At 42.5% G+C, this 18729-nt stretch overlaps 1 protein-coding gene across 1 annotated transcript; it reads left to right on the top strand.

Moving 5' to 3' along the window:
* Positions 1 to 116: 116 nt before the first annotated feature.
* Positions 117 to 17581, top strand: SUPT7L (SPT7 like, STAGA complex subunit gamma). The gene is made up of 5 exons (XM_071739391.1): positions 117 to 195; positions 504 to 1154; positions 8011 to 8335; positions 9659 to 9896; positions 13371 to 17581. Exons 2-5 carry the CDS (start codon positions 727 to 729, stop codon positions 13631 to 13633), a joined length of 1254 nt encoding a protein of 417 aa, XP_071595492.1. The 5' UTR covers positions 117 to 195; positions 504 to 726; the 3' UTR covers positions 13634 to 17581.
* Positions 17582 to 18729: the final 1148 nt, after the last annotated feature.

The following is an 18729-nucleotide window of genomic DNA, read 5'->3' as shown; positions in this document are numbered from 1 at the left end:
CGGCTTTGCCTCAGCCACCCCCCGGGGGAGCATAAGGGGTGAGGCAGGGAGGGAAACCGCGGCAGGGGAGGCGGGAACGGCGGCCGCTGTACCCCCTTCCTTCCAGGAGCGAAGGACCGCTGACGGCGGGGGATCCGCTTCTGGTGACGGACCGGGGCCGATTTCCGGCTCGGCGACCGGGCGCGGAGTGTTGGGGTACGGCCGGAGGGCTTCGGGCCGGGGGTGCTCCGGGGAGACTGGGCGGGCTTGGCGGTTCCGTATCGAACCGCGGGGTCTGGCCGAGGGGTGGTCGGAGCCCCGGAGGTGAATCGGGAGAGGGGAGGGCGGCGGGCAGCGGGACCTTGCGGGGCGGCGGGATGGAGTTTCTCCGGGCACGTCGGGGTAATCGCGGGTGCCGCTCAGTGAAGTGCCGGCGTGGGGCCCCACCAGCCCCTGTTATGCAGGAATAAGTCAGGAATAAGTACCGGCTCACGGGTGCGGTGCTGTCACCTTTCGGTCCTCAGGAGAGGCGGCGATGTCTCCTGTCCCATGCTAGCTCTGCATCCCGGTGCCGTCGTGGAAGTGTCGCAGCGCTGAGCCAGAGCTCTCCCGACAGCCCTGATCTGCCCCGTTCAGAGCATCGTCCCAGCTCCGTGTCGGTGCCCAAAGTCGAGTGCTTTTCCCTGCGGGAGGACTCCACTGTGCTGCAGCCTGTGGCAGCCTTCCTCTGGGCTTTGAGGGCAATACATGACCTGTGTGAAAATGCTGCGTTATTGGGGTGAGATTCCAGTTTCATCAAACCAGGCCAACCGCAGCTCCTTTGACCTCCTGCAGCGTGAGTTTCGGACCGTGGAAGTCCAGGATCCTCCACTGCATCAGCCCTCTGCCAACAAGCCCCGTCCCACCACCATGCTGGACATCCCCTCAGAGCCCTGCAGCCTCACCATCCACACCATCCAGCTCATCCAGCACAACCGGAGGCTGCGCAGCCTGATCGCCGTGGCTCAGGCTCAAAACCAGCAGCAAGCTGAGGGCATAAAAACTGAAGACAACGAACCTCTGCCCTCTTGTCCTGCCTCTCCACCTCTCCCTGATGACCTGCTTCCTCTGGATAGCAAAACCCCCAAAATGCCATTTCAGCTGAGGCACAGTGACCCAGAGAGTGATTTCTACAGGTCTGTTGTATTTCTTTGGTTCTTGGTTCTTGGTTGGTATTTCTTCACTTCTTGAGTGAAGGAAAGCTGAAGGAAATCCTTGGCTGAAGGAAATACATGTATAATTTTATATGTAGTTCTTTTGATTCTCCTAGGCTGAAGGGTCAAACAGCTTTGTGTAAAGTATAGAACAAACTTCAGAAAGTTTGGATTTCTCCTGTGTGGATAGCATGCACATTGTTTAAATTAAATGTGCTCTTGTTTCCCATTTATAAAATGTGGCTGTGTAGTGCTGATATTTCTTGTTAGGGCTATGCTAAATGTTTGTGAATGGTTTCACCATCTCCAGTGGTATTTTGAAAAGTTTAGTCACAGAATGTGAAGCTGCTTCTGTTTATGTCACAACTGCCCTTGCCTTATTGTAAGAAGATGCATGACTATGTTTTGGCTGGTTAGTTGTAGGTTCTGAACAGATGATTTGATAATATATTTGTAAGATTTCAGTGATCAAAGGCCTGTATTGTAGTAACTACCACATTTTACTCTGTTGGTGTTACTCTGGTCAGAGGTGGCAGTGTGTGTGGGTGAAGGGAATTCTTTTCTCTGATACCACCAGCCAAGGACTCAGGAAAATGTAACAGAAGGCTGCACTGCTTCTACCTCTGTAGCCCATCTTTGATTAAACAGTATTTGCCACCACCTACCTGCTTACCCCTGTGAGAAGCACCAAAGTCACAAGATCTTGCAGGATGTCATGATACTTTGTAGGTTACATGCAGTAAAATTTGGGGATTAATTCTTAGTAGTATAACTCTTCTTAGATTAAAGACTGTGCACCAGTGAACATGGTGTGGGAGAGGACAATACATTTTAGTTTTTAAAATAGGGAAAATGTTCACTAGATAAAATATAATGTCTTGGTCTAAAGCCACTGAGATCTTTAATGTCCTGAGGTTGTATAAAATGCATTTTATTGAAAAGTGTTGCTTTTGGCAATGTAGTCTCACTAAATATTAGAGTCTTTAGTACTGTTTGTGAAGGAACACATCATCCTTTTTGGAAGAAATAATGTAGTTAGCTTCGAGGGGTGAAGGCAAGTCCAATCCTACAAGGATAAAATCTGAGCACTGTGACTCCTGCTCTCTGGCCCTCCCCTGGTGGCTTCGACTTTAGGTGCAGGTTTTTGTGGTTCTATCCATGTTTTGGGGGCTGCTTTGACTTTTCGTTGAGCCTTGAGAGTTTCAGGGGTTTGAGTAAAGAAATGTTATTTAGCAGCCGACCGCATGGGGGAGTTTAAGGACTGGATTGTAAAAACTGGGTAGACTATTTAGAAATTAAATGTTCTATGGCTGATAGAGAGTGGATTTATAATGAGCTGCAGTGTAGACTAGAATTTAATTGTGTGCTTACTAAACCAAATGCATTTATGCTTTTCCAGAAGGAAAGCTTTGAGTTTGTTGTTGCATGTTTATCCTTAACTGTTCTAAGGCGCTTACATGAATTAAGAGCAGCTGCTGTTAGAGTAGTAAAATTAAAGTTATATGATTTGCCAACGCTTGTTCCTAGTGTGTAAAAACAATTTAAGGAAGATCATTCTTTCCTGTGATAAAACATGCTAGTGCATAATTTTGTGCTGCCTTCTGAAACCCCATTGTCAGAGTTGCAGTATTTGACTAAATCCATATTTTAATTCAATTTTCTTTGTTAGTAACCTGGGTCTGATAAGCAGTGTATAGGTATATTTAGACATAGGAATAAAGAAAGGCAAGAGTGGTCAGCCTGAACGAGACTGTAAGATTATTTATTGTAGTCATGTCCTGTTCTGTTTCCTTGTTATTAATGTTCTATCTTCTGACCTTACACCCTTGTCTTTCATTATTCCCTGGATTCATTTTGGTTTTCTTCCCCTCTGCCCCGCCCCATACCTCTAACCCCTACCTCCCTGTCCTTTATAAGGCAAGGAAGAGGCAGAACCTAATTTACTGCTATTTTTCAGTTGTTTGGGTCTTTTCAACCCTCCAAAATGTGTACCATCAGCAGTTTTAATCGTGATGCAATTCCTCTCCTCCATTTTCCCAGAGTTTTGTCAATGTGTTGAAACAAACTGTGATTCTGGCACAGATCCTTGAGGGAAAACCTGGGCTCCACAGTGGAGGTATCTTACATACTGGCTTGTGAATGGATTTGGAAGGCTATAGTAGGTTTCTGAAGGAGGTTTTCCATTTACAGGAGGTGTCTGGACTCTTTCTGAGTGTATCATGTTTACCCATGTGTCCTCTAATAATGTTCTTATCTTTTCTTTCAATTTTCCTGGTGCACCAGAACATATCAGGCTTCGTAGCCTTCAGTTCTTCACATCTTTTCTGAAGAAATAATAGAATAAAAAGTTTTCATTTTTTCTGTATTCTGGTCCTCATGGGCCGAGGCAGTTTAAAGCAAGAGGTGACTCACTACACCTATTCAACTATTTCATCGTTGAATTCCTTTAGTATTCCTGGATGAATTGCCATCTGGTCCTGGTGATTTGCAACTGTTGCTGTTAGAGTTATTGGAATACACAATTAGAGTTTAACATTTGGTTTGTGTTGGTATAGAAACAGAGGTAAGCCTAAAGCAACGAGTAAGGAACTGTACACTTGAAACTGCCATTGGAACAGGAGGCTTTTACCATAACGCAGCTGTGAGCTTTTCCTTCTCTTTTCAGCTCCCTCCATTTAGCATGGATCTGTCTTCAAAAGAAACCTAACCTTCTCATTAGGTGCCTCTTCAGATGCTTTTTCTTGTGTGTGCGTGGTTGGATTCTTAACAGATTTCTTTGCCATTCTCTCATTTGTATTCCTGACCACACTGGATGTGTGTTTTGCACTGTAAGATAATCAATCTGTGGATGAAATTGGGAGCTTGCACTGGGAAGCCTGTTCCTGGCAGAAGGGCTGTAGTTATGAAATGTCTATGCAGAGGTAGGGAAGCATGTGATGGGGATGGCAGGTTTAATGTTGGGAAAGGTTTGGAGCAATGGAAGTTCAGGCAGTCAGAAGGTACTTCCCCTGATGGGTTAAGCACTTCCATTTTGCTCCTGAAATATCTGGTGTTCTGGATATTTTTTTTTCATTTTTTTTCCCAAGCGTTTTCTGTTACCTGTGCAGCCTTCTGTAAACAGAGCTATTTAAAGATAGGCTTAGTCAGAATGAGGTGGAAAGAGGTTCTTTTCCAAAAAGAAACAACTTTTTGGCTCAAGTTAGCATGCTGTGTTCTCTGATGCACTAATCAATGTAATCTTGTTTTTCCAATGTTCTCCTTTATTTTACTGTTTTGTGGGAAATGTCTGTGGAGTGAACTTATTGCACCTTATTTGGTAGGAGTTCAACTCCATGATGTAAAATTTCATTAAATTGATGTGCTTAGCAGAAAAAAAACAATCTCTCCCTCCATCTTCTCCTAGCCTATGCTCACCTGGGAAGGAGCAGAGCACTGCAATCCATTCCTGCAGCTGAGTGAACCTCTGCTGCTGATCCTTGTACTGACTCAGCCCAAATAATTTTCCCTGAATGTAGTTGTACAGGAAATGAACCACAAGATCTCCATCCCTCTAAGAAAAAGAGCCTTACAGAAGGATGGATCATGGGACCTCTAGGGAATGTCTTTTTGACATGGAAGATGGGCCTTTTGTGAGTTCTGAAGCCTCATTACTCCTGAAAATAAGCCTGGTTGGCATGAAGGAACACATTTTTCTGTTGTGCAGTTCTGCATGTTGCAGGTTTGCTGGCAACAGTGGGAAAAGGTTGAGCTTTTGGTCAGATGAGTTCGTGGCTTGGCAGGTAGATTTCTGTCTGGAACATCATTTGGTGTTGGTGACCTATATAAAAAAATATCAGTCCTGTTGGAAATAGAAAATTGAAGACTGACAAGGTGGCCATTATTTGTGATAAATTTCATACTATATATTCTGTAGAGATGATCACCTCCAAGTCACAGGCCTAATTCCAGTCTTGTTAATCTCTGGTGACAGAATTTTAGGATTTAAAGCACTCTTGCTTTCTTACAGCTCTATGACCCTGGTAATATGTTAAATAGGTTTTGCTTTGGATGGGTGCTGGGTGGGAAGCATTTCAGGAATGTATTAAGTGCTGCAGAGGGGGGCATTCTGCAAAAATATGGTATCTGGGAGAGTAGTTAGGTGCTAGGTATCTGGATGAGATGGAAGACCAGGGCTCTTTACCTATGATCAGGGAAAAGAATTTTGCTGCTCCTTTCTGGGAAACCTTGACATTAGATAGCTGCTTTCAACATTAATGTGTCTATATGGGTGGTTTTGTTTATATGCATTCTTATCAGAAAGTACCCAAAGGTTAAAGGAGATGAAGAGAAAAAGATATTTTCTCATTTGTTGCTTTCCATTAACATCTACAACAATACTTCAATTTTTGCCGTCTAATCAGGTTTTTAATCATCTTCCCCTATTGTTTGTGGGAAACAGGCAAACAAGAGAAGAAAACGTAAGAAAAACAAAAAATAATTGACTGACCTTACAAAGAACAAGAGGTGAAGATTTGGGTTTGAGGACAGTATCTGATATTTCTTTTCTCTCTGCCTTTGACTGATTAGATTTCAAGTTGATTATATTCCATTCAGCATAGTAACCTAGCTGCATTTTAATGCTGGCAATTAGTTTCTTTTTCCCTAGGAGTTTAGAAGAGATATGTGTAACATTCTCTGCTGCTGCTGAGCAATGATATGCATTGCTAAATGGTTGTGTTCTACTTTATAAGTGACTGAGTATCCTGCTTGGGCTTGCCAAATTCTGTGGCTTGTTTAGGTTTGTCCATACTGTTTTGGTTGGATGGCAGTGTCAATAATGGCTCTGTATTTCTGTATTAGTCATAATCTGATGTTTGGTGGTTTTGGTAGCATAAGGTGATGTCAGCTGATGGCTGCTGGACAGCTACAGGTGGCCTTTCTTTGTGTTAAAGAGGAAGATATTCTTTTTCAGAGGCATGACTTTGGATGGTTGTTTTCTGGTTGGTTTTGTTTGATGATTGTTTTGTTCTGTTGTAACCTCCTGGCCCCAGTGTTATATGAGACATATGTTTGTCAGCCTCAGAAATCTGTTGCTGGGAGGTGGAGGGGGGAGTGAGGAAGATGTAAAAGCAGCATGAGTGACACTTGTTTTATAAGGGAAGTGATGATCTTATAATTCATCTTGTCAGAGCTCTGTCTGTCTTCTTTACAAAGTAGTTACATAACAGAGTAGGAATTGGGATGCAGGTAGTTTTCCAGCAGTTAATAAATGGAGTGAATCCATGACCTGAGATCCATGTGCTATTCATAACGTCCACTTAGAAATACCATCTCTGCAGCTCTTTAATATTGTGTGATCCCCAGTTTATTTGAATTATCAGAAAATGCTGAGCTGTTCTTCTTGAAAAGAAGTTATTTTGGTTCTGAGAGGTCTGAGTTAAACCTTCCATTTTCACTTTCCTGAAATACTACTTTTTTTTACTGCTGTGTTTTAGTGGCTTTCTGAGGGTCAGTCCTGAGGATCAGGGGAGCTGTGGCTCTATGACCAAATGTCAGCAAGACTGAATGTCTCTGCAAGACTGAAGAATACTTAATGGTATCCTTCATTGGAGAAACAGGAATAGTAAGAATTTCATCAAGGCATCAATGCTGTTTGTGTACTGTTTAATCAGATCTTGTTACTGGAAAGAGTGTGTGGTGATAGGCAAGTAATGTAGGGTGAGAGCGAGGTGAATCTCAGGGTGGGCTGTGGAAGCTGTTGGGAGAAATTGATCAGAAGCAAATGAAGGGTGAAATTGTTAGCTTAATTCTGCCATTGGTGTTGAACGAAGTGTAAAAAAAGGTATATAAATACCATACTTAGCAGAAAGGAAATTTGATTTTTTGACATCAGCATTTGAACACTGTGTTAATCATACGGGCAAATACATTACATGCATTTAATTGTGAGTTGAGAAAGCTGGTACAAATGTATTTGCCTTTCAGAGCCCTTGCCTTCTCTCTTCTCTTTTTCCTATGTGGAATTTCTATTTGTTACCTTCTCTTGATGAAAAATTTCACTGCCTGACTGTAAATGAATTATGTTTTAAGTGTTCATGTGAATTGCTCTCCATCTTCTTCATCCCTGCGTGGTCACTCCTTCCTGCTTAGCCACACTGAGAAGAGAGGTCTCAAACTCAAGGTTTGGGAATGCTGCTCTGTGGCAGAATCTCTCCAGGCCTGGTGGTGGCATATAGGGATACTTGTTTCAGTGTTATGCTTAGTTACTACTGGAAATGAGGCAGGGAAATGGTCATTTTGGCTACAGTGTACCTTCATGAAATGTACGTGTATCCCATTTCATGCTTTTGATGTGTGTCTTTTGCATTATAAATTCAGATCTTGTCTATCCTGGAAGTCTTTGTATTTGAGTGTTAAACCTGTGACATCAGAGACAGTAAGGAAGAGAAATGTCGTTAATTGAGAGGGGAAAAGATTTGCATTAATGTTATTTATAATGCCTTTCTTGTTTGTGTCAAGGGCCCATTTAATTCACGTCTTCAGGAGAAAAGCTCTTGAGTGGGAAGGGAGTTGCTTAAGGGTTGAGAAGAACTGCATCCCACATTCATGCATCACCCGAGGAATCTTCTGGTGTTAGAAGGGAAAATGAGAATTGGCAGTACTGACTTAGAGGGAGGGGAAAAATGAAAGCATATAAACCCTTGTAAGGTAGTGTTCATATGTAATGGAAGAGCTGTGGAGAGCCTCAGACAATTTGCTTTTCTCCTGTACATGACCTGATGGGTGACAATATCTTTTTAACTGACACCTTCCTTTCAGGTTTTGAAGGTGGGCTGGTTTTGTCTTGTCTGTTTTTCAGAGGAAAAGGGGAGCCAGTGACAGAGCTGAGTTGGTCCTCCTGCCGGCAGCTTCTCTATCAGTCAATGGCCACCATCCTGGCACACACAGGCTTTGAGTGTGCCAACGAGAGTGTCCTGGAGACCCTGACAGACATTGCCCACGAGTACTGCTTGAAATTCACCAAACTGCTGCGCTTTGCTGTGGATCGGGAAGCTCGTCTTGGGCACACCCCTTTCCCTGATGTCATGGAGCAGGTATTCCATGAAGTGGGCATTGGCAGTGTTCTGTCTCTGCAGAAGTTCTGGCAGCACCGCATTAAGGATTATCACAGCTACATGCTTCAGGTGAGAAGGGCAGTAGGGACCTGATGGGTCCTGAGCAATAAATGTACCCCCAGTACAATTGCTTATTCCTGTAGCCAGGCCTGGGTCTTACTGAAGTAAAATGCAACTAGAAAACCTCTTGGGTGTGGAGGGGAATCATCAAGGAAAAGAGAAACAGGATGGTTTTGAGTGGAAGACAGAGACCCTTATTTGTGCCCCTGCTGAGGGTAAGAATGCTCAACTGATGGTTTGTCTGGGTTAAGAGGGGACCCTGAGCTCCTGAATGACCTAGACAAAAATGTCAGTGCTGACTAACTGCATTTTCTGCTTTAATGGGATATTTGGCTGCTCACCACTTAAGAAAGCAAGTACCAGAAGATCAGAAGTTACTTGCCTGTGCAGTGGCTTGTGTTTGCTTAAGCAAGGGGTATCCTGCTTAAGTTTTAAAAATACAGGGTAGTAGCATGCTGATCTGAGTTGTGACACAAGTGCTACTTTTCACTCCAGAAGGGACTGCTTTTGTGGAGAAAGAAGAATTCTTAAATTCCCTGGAATGACAAGTGCCATATCAGTACAGGTTGTAACAATAAGGGCCTAGGGTTTTTTTGGTCCAGGTATTCTGGAATAGGAAAAATAGGGGGAAATAGGTTTTGCTATTCTTTTTCCTTCTTCCTTCTAATAAAAAGCCTTGGGCTTTTCCTGAGCACAGTTTACTGACTGTTGGGGTTCAGTGCTACACACAAGCATTTGTTAGAAGCAGATGAAATCTGAAATTTTTAATTCAATAGCTTACAGTTGTTAAATTTCTAGAAGTAGAGGTTAATCCCAAATCTCATTCCTGTATTTGTTTCTTGTCTCTGACTGGAGAAACTTCTGTATTTTTTGCTGTGAATCTGAAAAAAGATACCCAAGCTTTTCCCAGTAGTGGCTACTGAGCTGATGAGTATGTGAGTTGCTTGGTTTTCAGTGCAGGAGTAAATTTGTTACTGGCATATGGGGGATAGGCTTACAAGTAAAACCAAAAAGCAAGACTGAGGCACTGCTTTTGTTTCATGCTGTTTAAATTTCTGGGCCTCATCATAATTGTCTGTGAAATAAAGGTGCTCATATTTATCAAGCAGATGTGCAAATGGATGAAACCTCTTATTAAAGTCCCCTGTTTTAGGACAGGTGTTCTTAAATAAAAAATCTCCCCTCTGTAGCTGATAATCTGTTTACCTGTTTGCTGAGGTCAGATGTTAATAGTATTCTGGAAACAGCACACTGCAGTGTAATTGCCATCAGAGTCTCTGAAGTCACTCTGACCTTTCCGGGCTCTTTCTCACCCTCCCTGATCTTTGACAGGTTAGCAAGCAGCTCTCTGAAGAGTATGAGAAGATTGTCAACCCTGAGAAGGCAGCAGAGGACACAAAGCCTGTGAAGATTAAGGAGGAACCTGTTAGTGATATTACTTTCCCCATAAGTGAGGAGCTGGAAGGAGATCTGGCTTCTGGTGACCAGTCTTTGCCTGTTGGAGTCCTTGGAGCTCAAAGTGAGCGCTTCTCTGCCAACCTGGAAGTAGAAGCTTCCCCCCAGACTTCAGGTAGGGGATTCTTGATATTGCTGGAAGCAGTCTATCAGCTGTTCCACATGATCTGGTTTGTGTTTTTAGTAGCAGATCCCAGTGTGAGGAAGGAGAGGGAGAAAAAATGTTTAGGTTTTAATAAAAAGATTCGGATCAGAGAGAAACCCTTCCTTGCTTTCCAAATATAAAAAAAAGAATCAAAAGTGTAAATGATGAGGGTTTGTTATGCTATTCATGGGCCCTGTAGAACAAAAAATACTTTATATGGTTTTTCTTTTTTTTTAGGGAATTGTTACATTTCTGGGCTTTGATATTGGTGTGAGGCAGATTGTTTTTCTACACAGGTGGCCCAAGGGCTTCATTGTTGTTTTATGATCTAGGGTATTTGCTGCAGATGTGAATACTGATGTTTTATTTTTCCAGAGTGATATAACAAAGACAAAAATAACTTTGGCTTTTATATCTCTACATATATCTGTATATCTGTGCTTCATTTTAAAAGAGATGGGAGTTATATCCTTATTACTAGTAAGGTGAATACTGGTTTTTTTTATTTTTTTATTTTTTTTTTTTTTATTTTTTTTTTTTTATTCTTGTCCAGAGATTCATTTTACTGCAGAAGTTGAAGGCCATGTTTCTTGTGAATGGAGTAAATTCAAGACCCTGTATAGTTTAGGCATTGAATGAAATGGAAATACCAATGATACTTGGAGCAGTCATCCATATTCAGAAATCACCCTGGTAGTGACATTCATTGTTTTATGAAAGTTTAGCAGTGGCTAATGTGAAATGCTCACACAGGAGCCTCTCCTAATGTCTCTATTCCAAAACCTCCTGTAGTTAGCTGAAGCCACAGAAAGTGACACATTGAGTGAAGTAGTGGGGTTAGGGAGACTTCACTCTTTTCCTCAAAGTGTCATCCCTTGATGTTGGTCTCAAAGCACACTGGTGGCCACCATGGGAGAATCTGCTACTGCTGTGCTTTTTCTGTATCTACATACAAGTTTTATTCTCTGCACCATTCAGTAGTACTAAATTTTCTGGAAAATGAAGAAGACATCCTTCTCCCAAAAACTACATCTGTATAGAAACTTCTGAACTCTGGAAATCCCTGCCATAATAACTGTTTCACTTAAAAATCTGGTTAAAAAACAATAAAGTCTGTCCTCCTGTTAGCCCTCAACTAAGTAGCCTATATAGTAAGATAGAGTATAGCTCTGAGTCCATTAGTTGTTTTTTACTCTCAGTTTGCTTTTTTCTTTTTTTTTTAAAGTAACTGAGTTTTATAAAAGCACAAATCCATCTGATGTTTTTCTGGAAGCTCAGACTGTTTTTTTATAGTGCCTCTGAAATGTGAAGTGCTCACATTTTTTGTGCAAGAGGGAACAGCAGACTCCTCTGGCCCATCTGGGGTTGCTAGTGATTCATCTGGAAAGCTTTGTATTAGCATCTACCTCTTGAGACCCAGGGGTTAGCAAGCTGGCTGTATATTAAATGCCTCTTGCCTCTCTGGTACCGAATTGATGTTTTATAATTAAGAATACAAGTGCTCTGTTCCCTGAAAATCCCTCTTCACTTCACAAGGGCCTTTGGAAATCTCGTCACTGTGCAAAGTCCCAGTCTAGAGCTGGGCAGGCTGGAGAGTTTAATATCGTCAGAAGCGAGTAAAAGCTGCTGCAATTAGGACACCACCACCTTGAAAATATGAGTGTGAGGCCCATGGAGAGGGCAGCAAGACTTCAGTGTCTTGAGGGCAAAACTCTCATTACTGCCTTCCATGTTCTGCTTGTGTTTCTGCTCGTGCCTGATGTTGCAGTTGTGGGCTAGCTGCTTAACTTCACTGCAGTTGGGGAAATGGAGCCAGAATTGGGGTCCTTGTTCCTTCACCCAGCAGGAAAGCAGGAGGATTAGCTAATTTGTAGGGTACTCTCAAGTTAAAGTTCTTGGAAGATGAAGCATGATGTGTTGATGCTTAAGTACTTTTAGTCATTAGTGGCACTCAGTGACAGGTGATAGAGCTGAGAGCAATGAAGAGCAACTGATCAAAGTCAGAGTAAGTTTAGTGAGCATCTTTGATTATTGAGTAGTCTGGAGCTGCAGCTCTGAGAAACTGATAGTGTTTTAATGATGTGTCCTTTGTTGTTGAGAGGAACACATGCACTTATAATAACATGAAAAGGACTTTTCATTAAGGCAGCTGGACACCAGCAAGCACTTTCATTCTGGCTCAAGTGCTGAGCTAAAGTACCCTGTTACTACCAAGTTCTCCTAAATTTTAGGTTGGGCTAAACTGCTCTGGAAAGGATTCCTGACTGCTTCATATGGGAGAATTCACAGTACAGACATGTGTTGGAAGGTTTGTTCTCAGTGTAATTGCTAGTAATAATATTGATAATAGGGCACAGTCCTAGGTTTGGCTCAGTAGAAGAGGCTTGATTGGGCTTTCAAACTGTAGCCAAGCTCCTTGAGATGCAAACTTTGGAAAACCTACTAAAGCCAATGTTTTTTAATTTTCAATGTGAATTCAACCCCCCACAAGAGGGACCAGATTTAAAAGTGAGAAGATTTCAGGCTTCAATTCTGGGCTGTTATGCTGATCTTAGCAAGGGGGCCAATTAGTGTATTTTTAATAGGATTTTTGTTTCTTTTAGAACTGAGTAAGCAGAAATAATGCAATCTATAATTACTGCTCTTGGGGAGAAAAACATTTGCTGTTATCAAGAAGTATGGTTTTATAGTATTGTACAGAAAATTCTCAGTCTGCTCAGATTGCACACTAGACCAGAAGGGTTTCTTTAAAAAAAAAAATGGAGGGAGGGGCTATTTCCTAGCAGGGTGTCTGCAAGGTTGAGCCAAGACAGTTTCTCTTCTGTTGAAGAATGGGATGAGGCCTGCAGGTGTTGAGTACAAGGAAGCAGGCAGTTGGATGCCTGACAGCAGCTCTCATGTCCCTGCATTGCAGTGCTGGAAGTGAGAACTTGAGGCTGCTCATCTACCTAGACCTCTGTCCTCTCACTTCACCTCCCCTGCAGAACTTACAGAAGTCCAGTATGTCTGACAGCTCAAAGGAGGCTGCTGATGTTGCAAGAATCTCATTATCATCATCATCATCAATGGCTTCTGGACTGCCTTTAAGTCCTGCTTATGCAGGGTTTAGTCCATGTGCAGTTGGTTTACTCATTGCTGTGGGGACATTCCTTCTGGAGAGTGATGTGGACTTTTAAAGTTGTTGTTTCTCATGGAGAAAACCATGTGGAGGAGTGCTGTGAAAGGATTGCCATATTTTGGTTTAGAATTGCAATTACTGGGCTATTAAAAAAAACCAACAGATTTTTTTATTGTTTCACACTGGTTGTGTTTTGTATTTTTTCCCCCAGTTCATGGGTAGCTTTGCTTTTGTTCCTTCTTTGCCAGTGCTGCTGTCTCTTTCATCTACGTGCTGTTTGTAATTTGTCCCTTTACTCAGTTACTGTTTGCTTTTTCTTTCTCTAGGGGCTGAGGTGAATGCTTCCCCACTCTGGAACTTGGCACAGGTGAAAATGGAGCCACAGGAGAATGAGGAGGGCAATGTACACGGCCATGGGGTTCTGGGCAGTGATGTCTTTGAGGAACCAATGTCAGGCATGAGTGAAGCTGGGATGCCACAGAGCCCCAATGGCTCTGAGAGCAGCTATGGTTCTCATTCTGCTGACAGTCTGATGGGATCCTCTCCTGTCTTCAACCAGCGCTGCAAGAAAAAGATGAAGAAGATGTGAAAAGAGACAGTCTTTTTATTTAATCCTCATCGTGTGTAATAGACTTGGAACCAAGTAAGAGAGCACTATGGTGGCTGTGATTCCTGAACAGGGCTGGCCCTGGTGTGTGAGGGACCTTGCATAAAATTAGGATGAAATATTTGATGTGTAGTGCACTTCAAGTCCCCTCTTTGCTGGCTCTGTACTCCAGCCTGACTCATGAGATGAAAGATCATCCTTTACATTTGATGCTGTCATGGCTTTGGCATGAAGTTACCAGTTAGAAGTTAACAGTGGAAAGGAGCTGTGAGGAGATTTGCAAAGTCATAGAATCATTAAATAATTTGGGTTGAAGGGATGCCTTAAGGTTTCTAATTTCTATTCCAGCCCCCTGCTTGAAGCACAGCCAATTAGATCAGGTTGCTTAGGACCCTGTCCAGTTTTGACTGTTTCAAAGGGTGGTGATGCCAGACTTTCTTTGGCTTTTTCCACATATTTGACTACCTTCTCAGTAAGAACAAATATATTCTTGCATCCAGTTGGAAGTTCCCATGTTCTAACTTGTGTACATTGCCTTTGTTTTGTCATTGTTCTTCTCCAAGAAGAGTCTGACTCTGTCTTCTCTACCCTGTCTGTTAATGTGTTTGTAAACAATGAGATCTCTCTTTATCTTCTTCTCGACTTAAGTCTGAAGAAACCAAGCTCCCCAAGATTCTCCTGGTATGTGCTGTGCTCCATCCCCCTGCCCGGTTTTGTTGCGTGGAATTCCACAGGAATTTCTGCAGTGCTTTTCTTGTAAGGGGGACAAGCAGATGCAGTTTTCCAGATACCGCCTCACAAGCACCAAACAGGGAGAAATAACTTCCCTCAATATGCTAGCTACATTCTTGCTACTTGCTACAAGTTCACAAGTCATGTTATTTCACTCTTGGGAGCTTTTGCTGCTGTTGACCTTGCAAAGATGCCCTAGAGTGGCCTCCCAGTGCCATCAGCCAGCTCCTTCAGTGCCCTGCATGCCTGGGCTGTGTCTTGATATCCCTTCTGGGCAGCCCATCCTCACTGCCACCTCTGTGTACCTTTTTTCTGTGTGTTTGAGCTCAGTCAGGAGTTCCTTGATCATCTGTGCTGACCTTCTGTCATGCCTGCTTTACCTTCTGCTTGTCTTGAAGGACTGTTCTTCGACTGTGAGAAAGCTGTCTTTGAAACTAGAACAGCCCTCTTGGGCCCTTTTGGGAGGCCAGAGCAGTCCCTTGTGAGATCCTGCCAAAGCAATTCCTTGAATAAACAAATAAATGTCCTAAGGGTCTGGGACACTGTCTTGAACAGATTTCTGAGAATTTTAAATGCCACAATTCTATGCCTTCTGCAGCCACGACCTTCACATTCTCCACCAATTCTTCCTTGTTAGTAACAAACAAGTCTTGCAGAGCTTCTTCTCTAGTTATTTCTTGATCAGCTAGTTCAGAAAGTCAATGTGTTTTTTCTGGAGAGAAAGCAGCAGCTTTTACTGTTGATGTGAGCCAGTACTGACCATGAAAACTTTTCCTTTGCTCTCATCAGAATGAGTGCAGCAACTTCAGGCCAGCAGAGGTTTTATTCAAAGTTGTTATCTTGAAAACTTAGTCTGAAACAGAATCTATTTTGCTGCTTGCTTTTATGGCTCAGCTGACTGATGGCGGTTTTTTTGTTCTGTGCAATCTTCAGTTGATCAACTCAGTCTTTAACTTGATTCAGTGTGTATCTCTTTCAAAAAAGCTGGAATGAACATGAATCAAGAATGAACAGCCACTTAAACTGGCCTTATACCTGTAACCCACTGGGGTGTTTGAGGGAGATTTACCAAACCTCCCATTTGTCTTTACAATTGCAAGTTTATCTTTTGAAAGAATGAGCTCTGGATGTAGTATTTTTGTTTCTCTATGACATGCCTAGCCTTAATTCTTTTTTTCCTAACTGTATTACTTTTTTTCATTTTATAGAAGTGGAAGCCAAACATAAAATTCCTCAGTGTCTAATAAGGATGTGTGACCACAGGCTTTTATGGACATTGGAGATAAAATTGTCCATCACAGTTTTAAAGGTTTCTCCCAGGGGGTAAATTCTAGCTATTTGAGGCCTAGTCAGCAGAGGAACAGTGGACCAGTGTATTAGGAAATCTGTATTTTGATTCCCTCTGAGTCACCATTAGCCATACTGCAGTGTGTGTTTTCTCAGCTGTAAAATAAAAGAGAATACTAGTATTTGCCTTAGATGTGTGTTTGAGATTTGGATAGTATTCAAAAACCTGTCATTGGGCCTTTCTCCACAGCTGCTTTGATAAACTGTTGTAGCATCATATTCATGAGGCTGGAGCACCTAAGTAAAGTCCTTTACACTATTTTCAGGAGGTAGAGGACAGAGTGGCTGCTGCTAGCATCACTTGCTCATCTGCAAGATTTCAAGTGGGCTAGAAGTGAAAATCTGCTGGTTTCCAGGTTTTGGGTTAAATATTCTAAGCATCAGCCTGAAGTGCTTTCTTTACATTGCTCACGCAGAGATGTTCTGTCTTACTTTTAGTTGTTTTTGTTTATCACATCCCTTTTCTGTACCCATTTCACCTGGTAACACACACTCTGTAACAAGCCACACCTGAATGCTTCAAGTATATTTAATGCAGCAGAAATTCACCCTTCATTGATTCAGTGTCATTGCAGTGTAAGAAGAAGATGCTACTGACTCTCTTCTGGATGCACATTTATCCAGAAATGACAGATTCATGGGCATTGCTTGTGCGTTTTGAAATTATGGCAGAGTAAAATCTGTACCCCCCATCTCTCCACTACCCTAAGCATTGCTTCTGGCATTTGTGTGCTTGACTTTTCCTTTCATGTCTGTGGAAAATTTTCCTTCTGGGTGAACCCTTTTCCTCAGAACATTTACTGTCCCTAGGTTTACAGAGGTGGTCATCATGCATGAAATGGTGAAATTTCAAATCTAGATCACAAGGCCAGATACAGGCAATATGCCTTTTTGGTGAATCAAATAAGATTTTCCTAGGTGTTAATGCAGCCTTGAGCCACTAGTGAGGATTTCATTGACCACATAATCCCCAAAGCCACTGCTAGGTTATGCAGTGGGTCGGAACAAAGCTCAGCTCTCACAGTTGCTGTTTTCTGCTGTTTAATGGTAAAGTGCTCTGCTGACCCACCTGCTTTAGTCTGTGGTTTTGTTGGTTCTTTCATCTTTCTCCCTTCTCATTCCAGAGGTGGGTGGATGGCAAATCAGAATGTAGAGTATTGAGCACATCCGTATCCAGTAGCACTGATGTCTTGAGTGATTTATTTTGCTATGATTGAAATTGGTGGAAACTTTGATAGCAAATTGGAGAGCGAGATCTGTGAATTGCTTGGCTTTTGAAGTGTTTTGCATGGGAATCATAGAGGATTGTAGTTGAGAGAGTGCTGTGTGTCGTATTCCTTTTTCCCTCTAGCACTACCTTTTGATTCTTTTTGAAGAGTTTTGCCTGGTATCCAACAAAGGTCCCTGTATAAGCAGCAGTGTAACAGCAGCAGTGTCTGGCTGCATGGCAGACAGGGCTACTTGCTGATTTAATTCCAAGACCATCCGTGCTAATTTGCATATGCCTAATGCTGTGCAGAAAAAGAGATGTTTCCTGCATAGAAATTTACAGTTTAAAAAGAAAACAAGGAAATAAGATTAGGTAGGGTAGGTGAGGCCAATCTGATTATGTGCTTGATTCTGAGACTAATGCGCATGTGATGTCTGAAGGTGTTTTTACTAAATCTGTTTTTGTACATGCATGTCAATGAAATACATATTTTTGCTTGTGTTTATATGGAACAAAATTGCTGGGAAATATTTCAGAATTGGGTTGTTGTTTGTTTTTTTTTTTTTTCCTTTGCTCTCCCGGAGAGAGTTTCTTTGTAATTTCTAATAAAATGAAATAATTATTCAGAAATAAAAAAACCCTAAAGATGTGTGAATTTTTCTGTTTGTTCTGAAGAATGCTTCTGTGAATGTGAAAGGCCAGTCTTGGGGTTCTTTCTACTCTTATATGGGATCTGGAGTAGACTGGAGCAGGCCTGAATAAGGTACTGAGATTATATCAGTGTTTGTGTCACAACTGGGGAGACAAGATATTATTCCAAGATGAGGCCAAAGAAAATGGAAGTCTTATCTTTCATAGGTTCCAGTGCTAGTGAGCCTCAAAAGTTATCTTTATTCTAGTATTGATATTCATCTAGCATAAACAAGTTGCTGTTTCTAAAGCAATTACTTATGTATACTTCTACTGCTTTAATTATCAGACTACCTCTTAACCCTCCTCCAAGCCTTGTGCCTTTGTCTCTTCTGTGCTGGTCTGCTTGTTCTGCATCCTGCTTTTTTCTCAGAGACTGCTTTAGACTCTAGTGAATGAAGCACAGTGTATTTTCCCTTCTGTTCTCTGTGTCATAGTAGAACTGAGGGAGGACGTTTGATTCTTGAGAGCCCTGCTAAGCAATTGCAAATAGGACATCATAAATATAGGCCTGTGTTGCTTGCCTGGAGAGAGGGAATTATAATCACAGTGTTTCCTGTAGTCTCTATACCTGGGAGCAGTCTGTCCAGTGACTGCTGTCCTCCAAAACCTGTGCTACTGAATTAATTTACCAGTCTGTGGGTGAGTCTGGACTGTGCTTTTTATTTCCCTGGAAGGTCCTGGAGGAAGATGACAGCAGTCACCAATTTGGATTGGACCTCACCAGATTAAAGCATGAACCCACTTTCCTCCCGGCTTTACTTCCCTCTGCTCCAGCAACCTGAAGGTCTGTGCTGCAGCAGCCCTGACTGAGACTGTGTCAGCAGGGGGACCCTACTTCCCAGTGCTGGCTTCTGGGCTCTCCTCTGCCCAAAACTCTTTCCCCTGCCCTGCTGGGGATGTGATTGGGGCTGGTCCATGGGGTGGGGGGTGGAGCTGTGTGGTGGTGCTGGCCATGTACTGCTGCTTAGAGGGCTGCTGGCTTGGGGGGATGCTGGAGCAGCTGCAATAAGAATCTCTCTCCTTCCCCAAAAGAGCCCAAACCATGTCTTTTAAATCGAGATTAGAATCACCTTTTAGTTGCTATGGTCTATGCCTC

Source organism: Heliangelus exortis, chromosome 3 (genome assembly GCF_036169615.1).
Source record: "Heliangelus exortis chromosome 3, bHelExo1.hap1, whole genome shotgun sequence".
Classification (NCBI taxonomy): Eukaryota; Metazoa; Chordata; class Aves; order Apodiformes; family Trochilidae; genus Heliangelus; species Heliangelus exortis.
The sequence above is the reverse complement of the archived record's forward strand: the minus strand, read 5'-3'. Positions and strand labels throughout refer to the sequence as shown.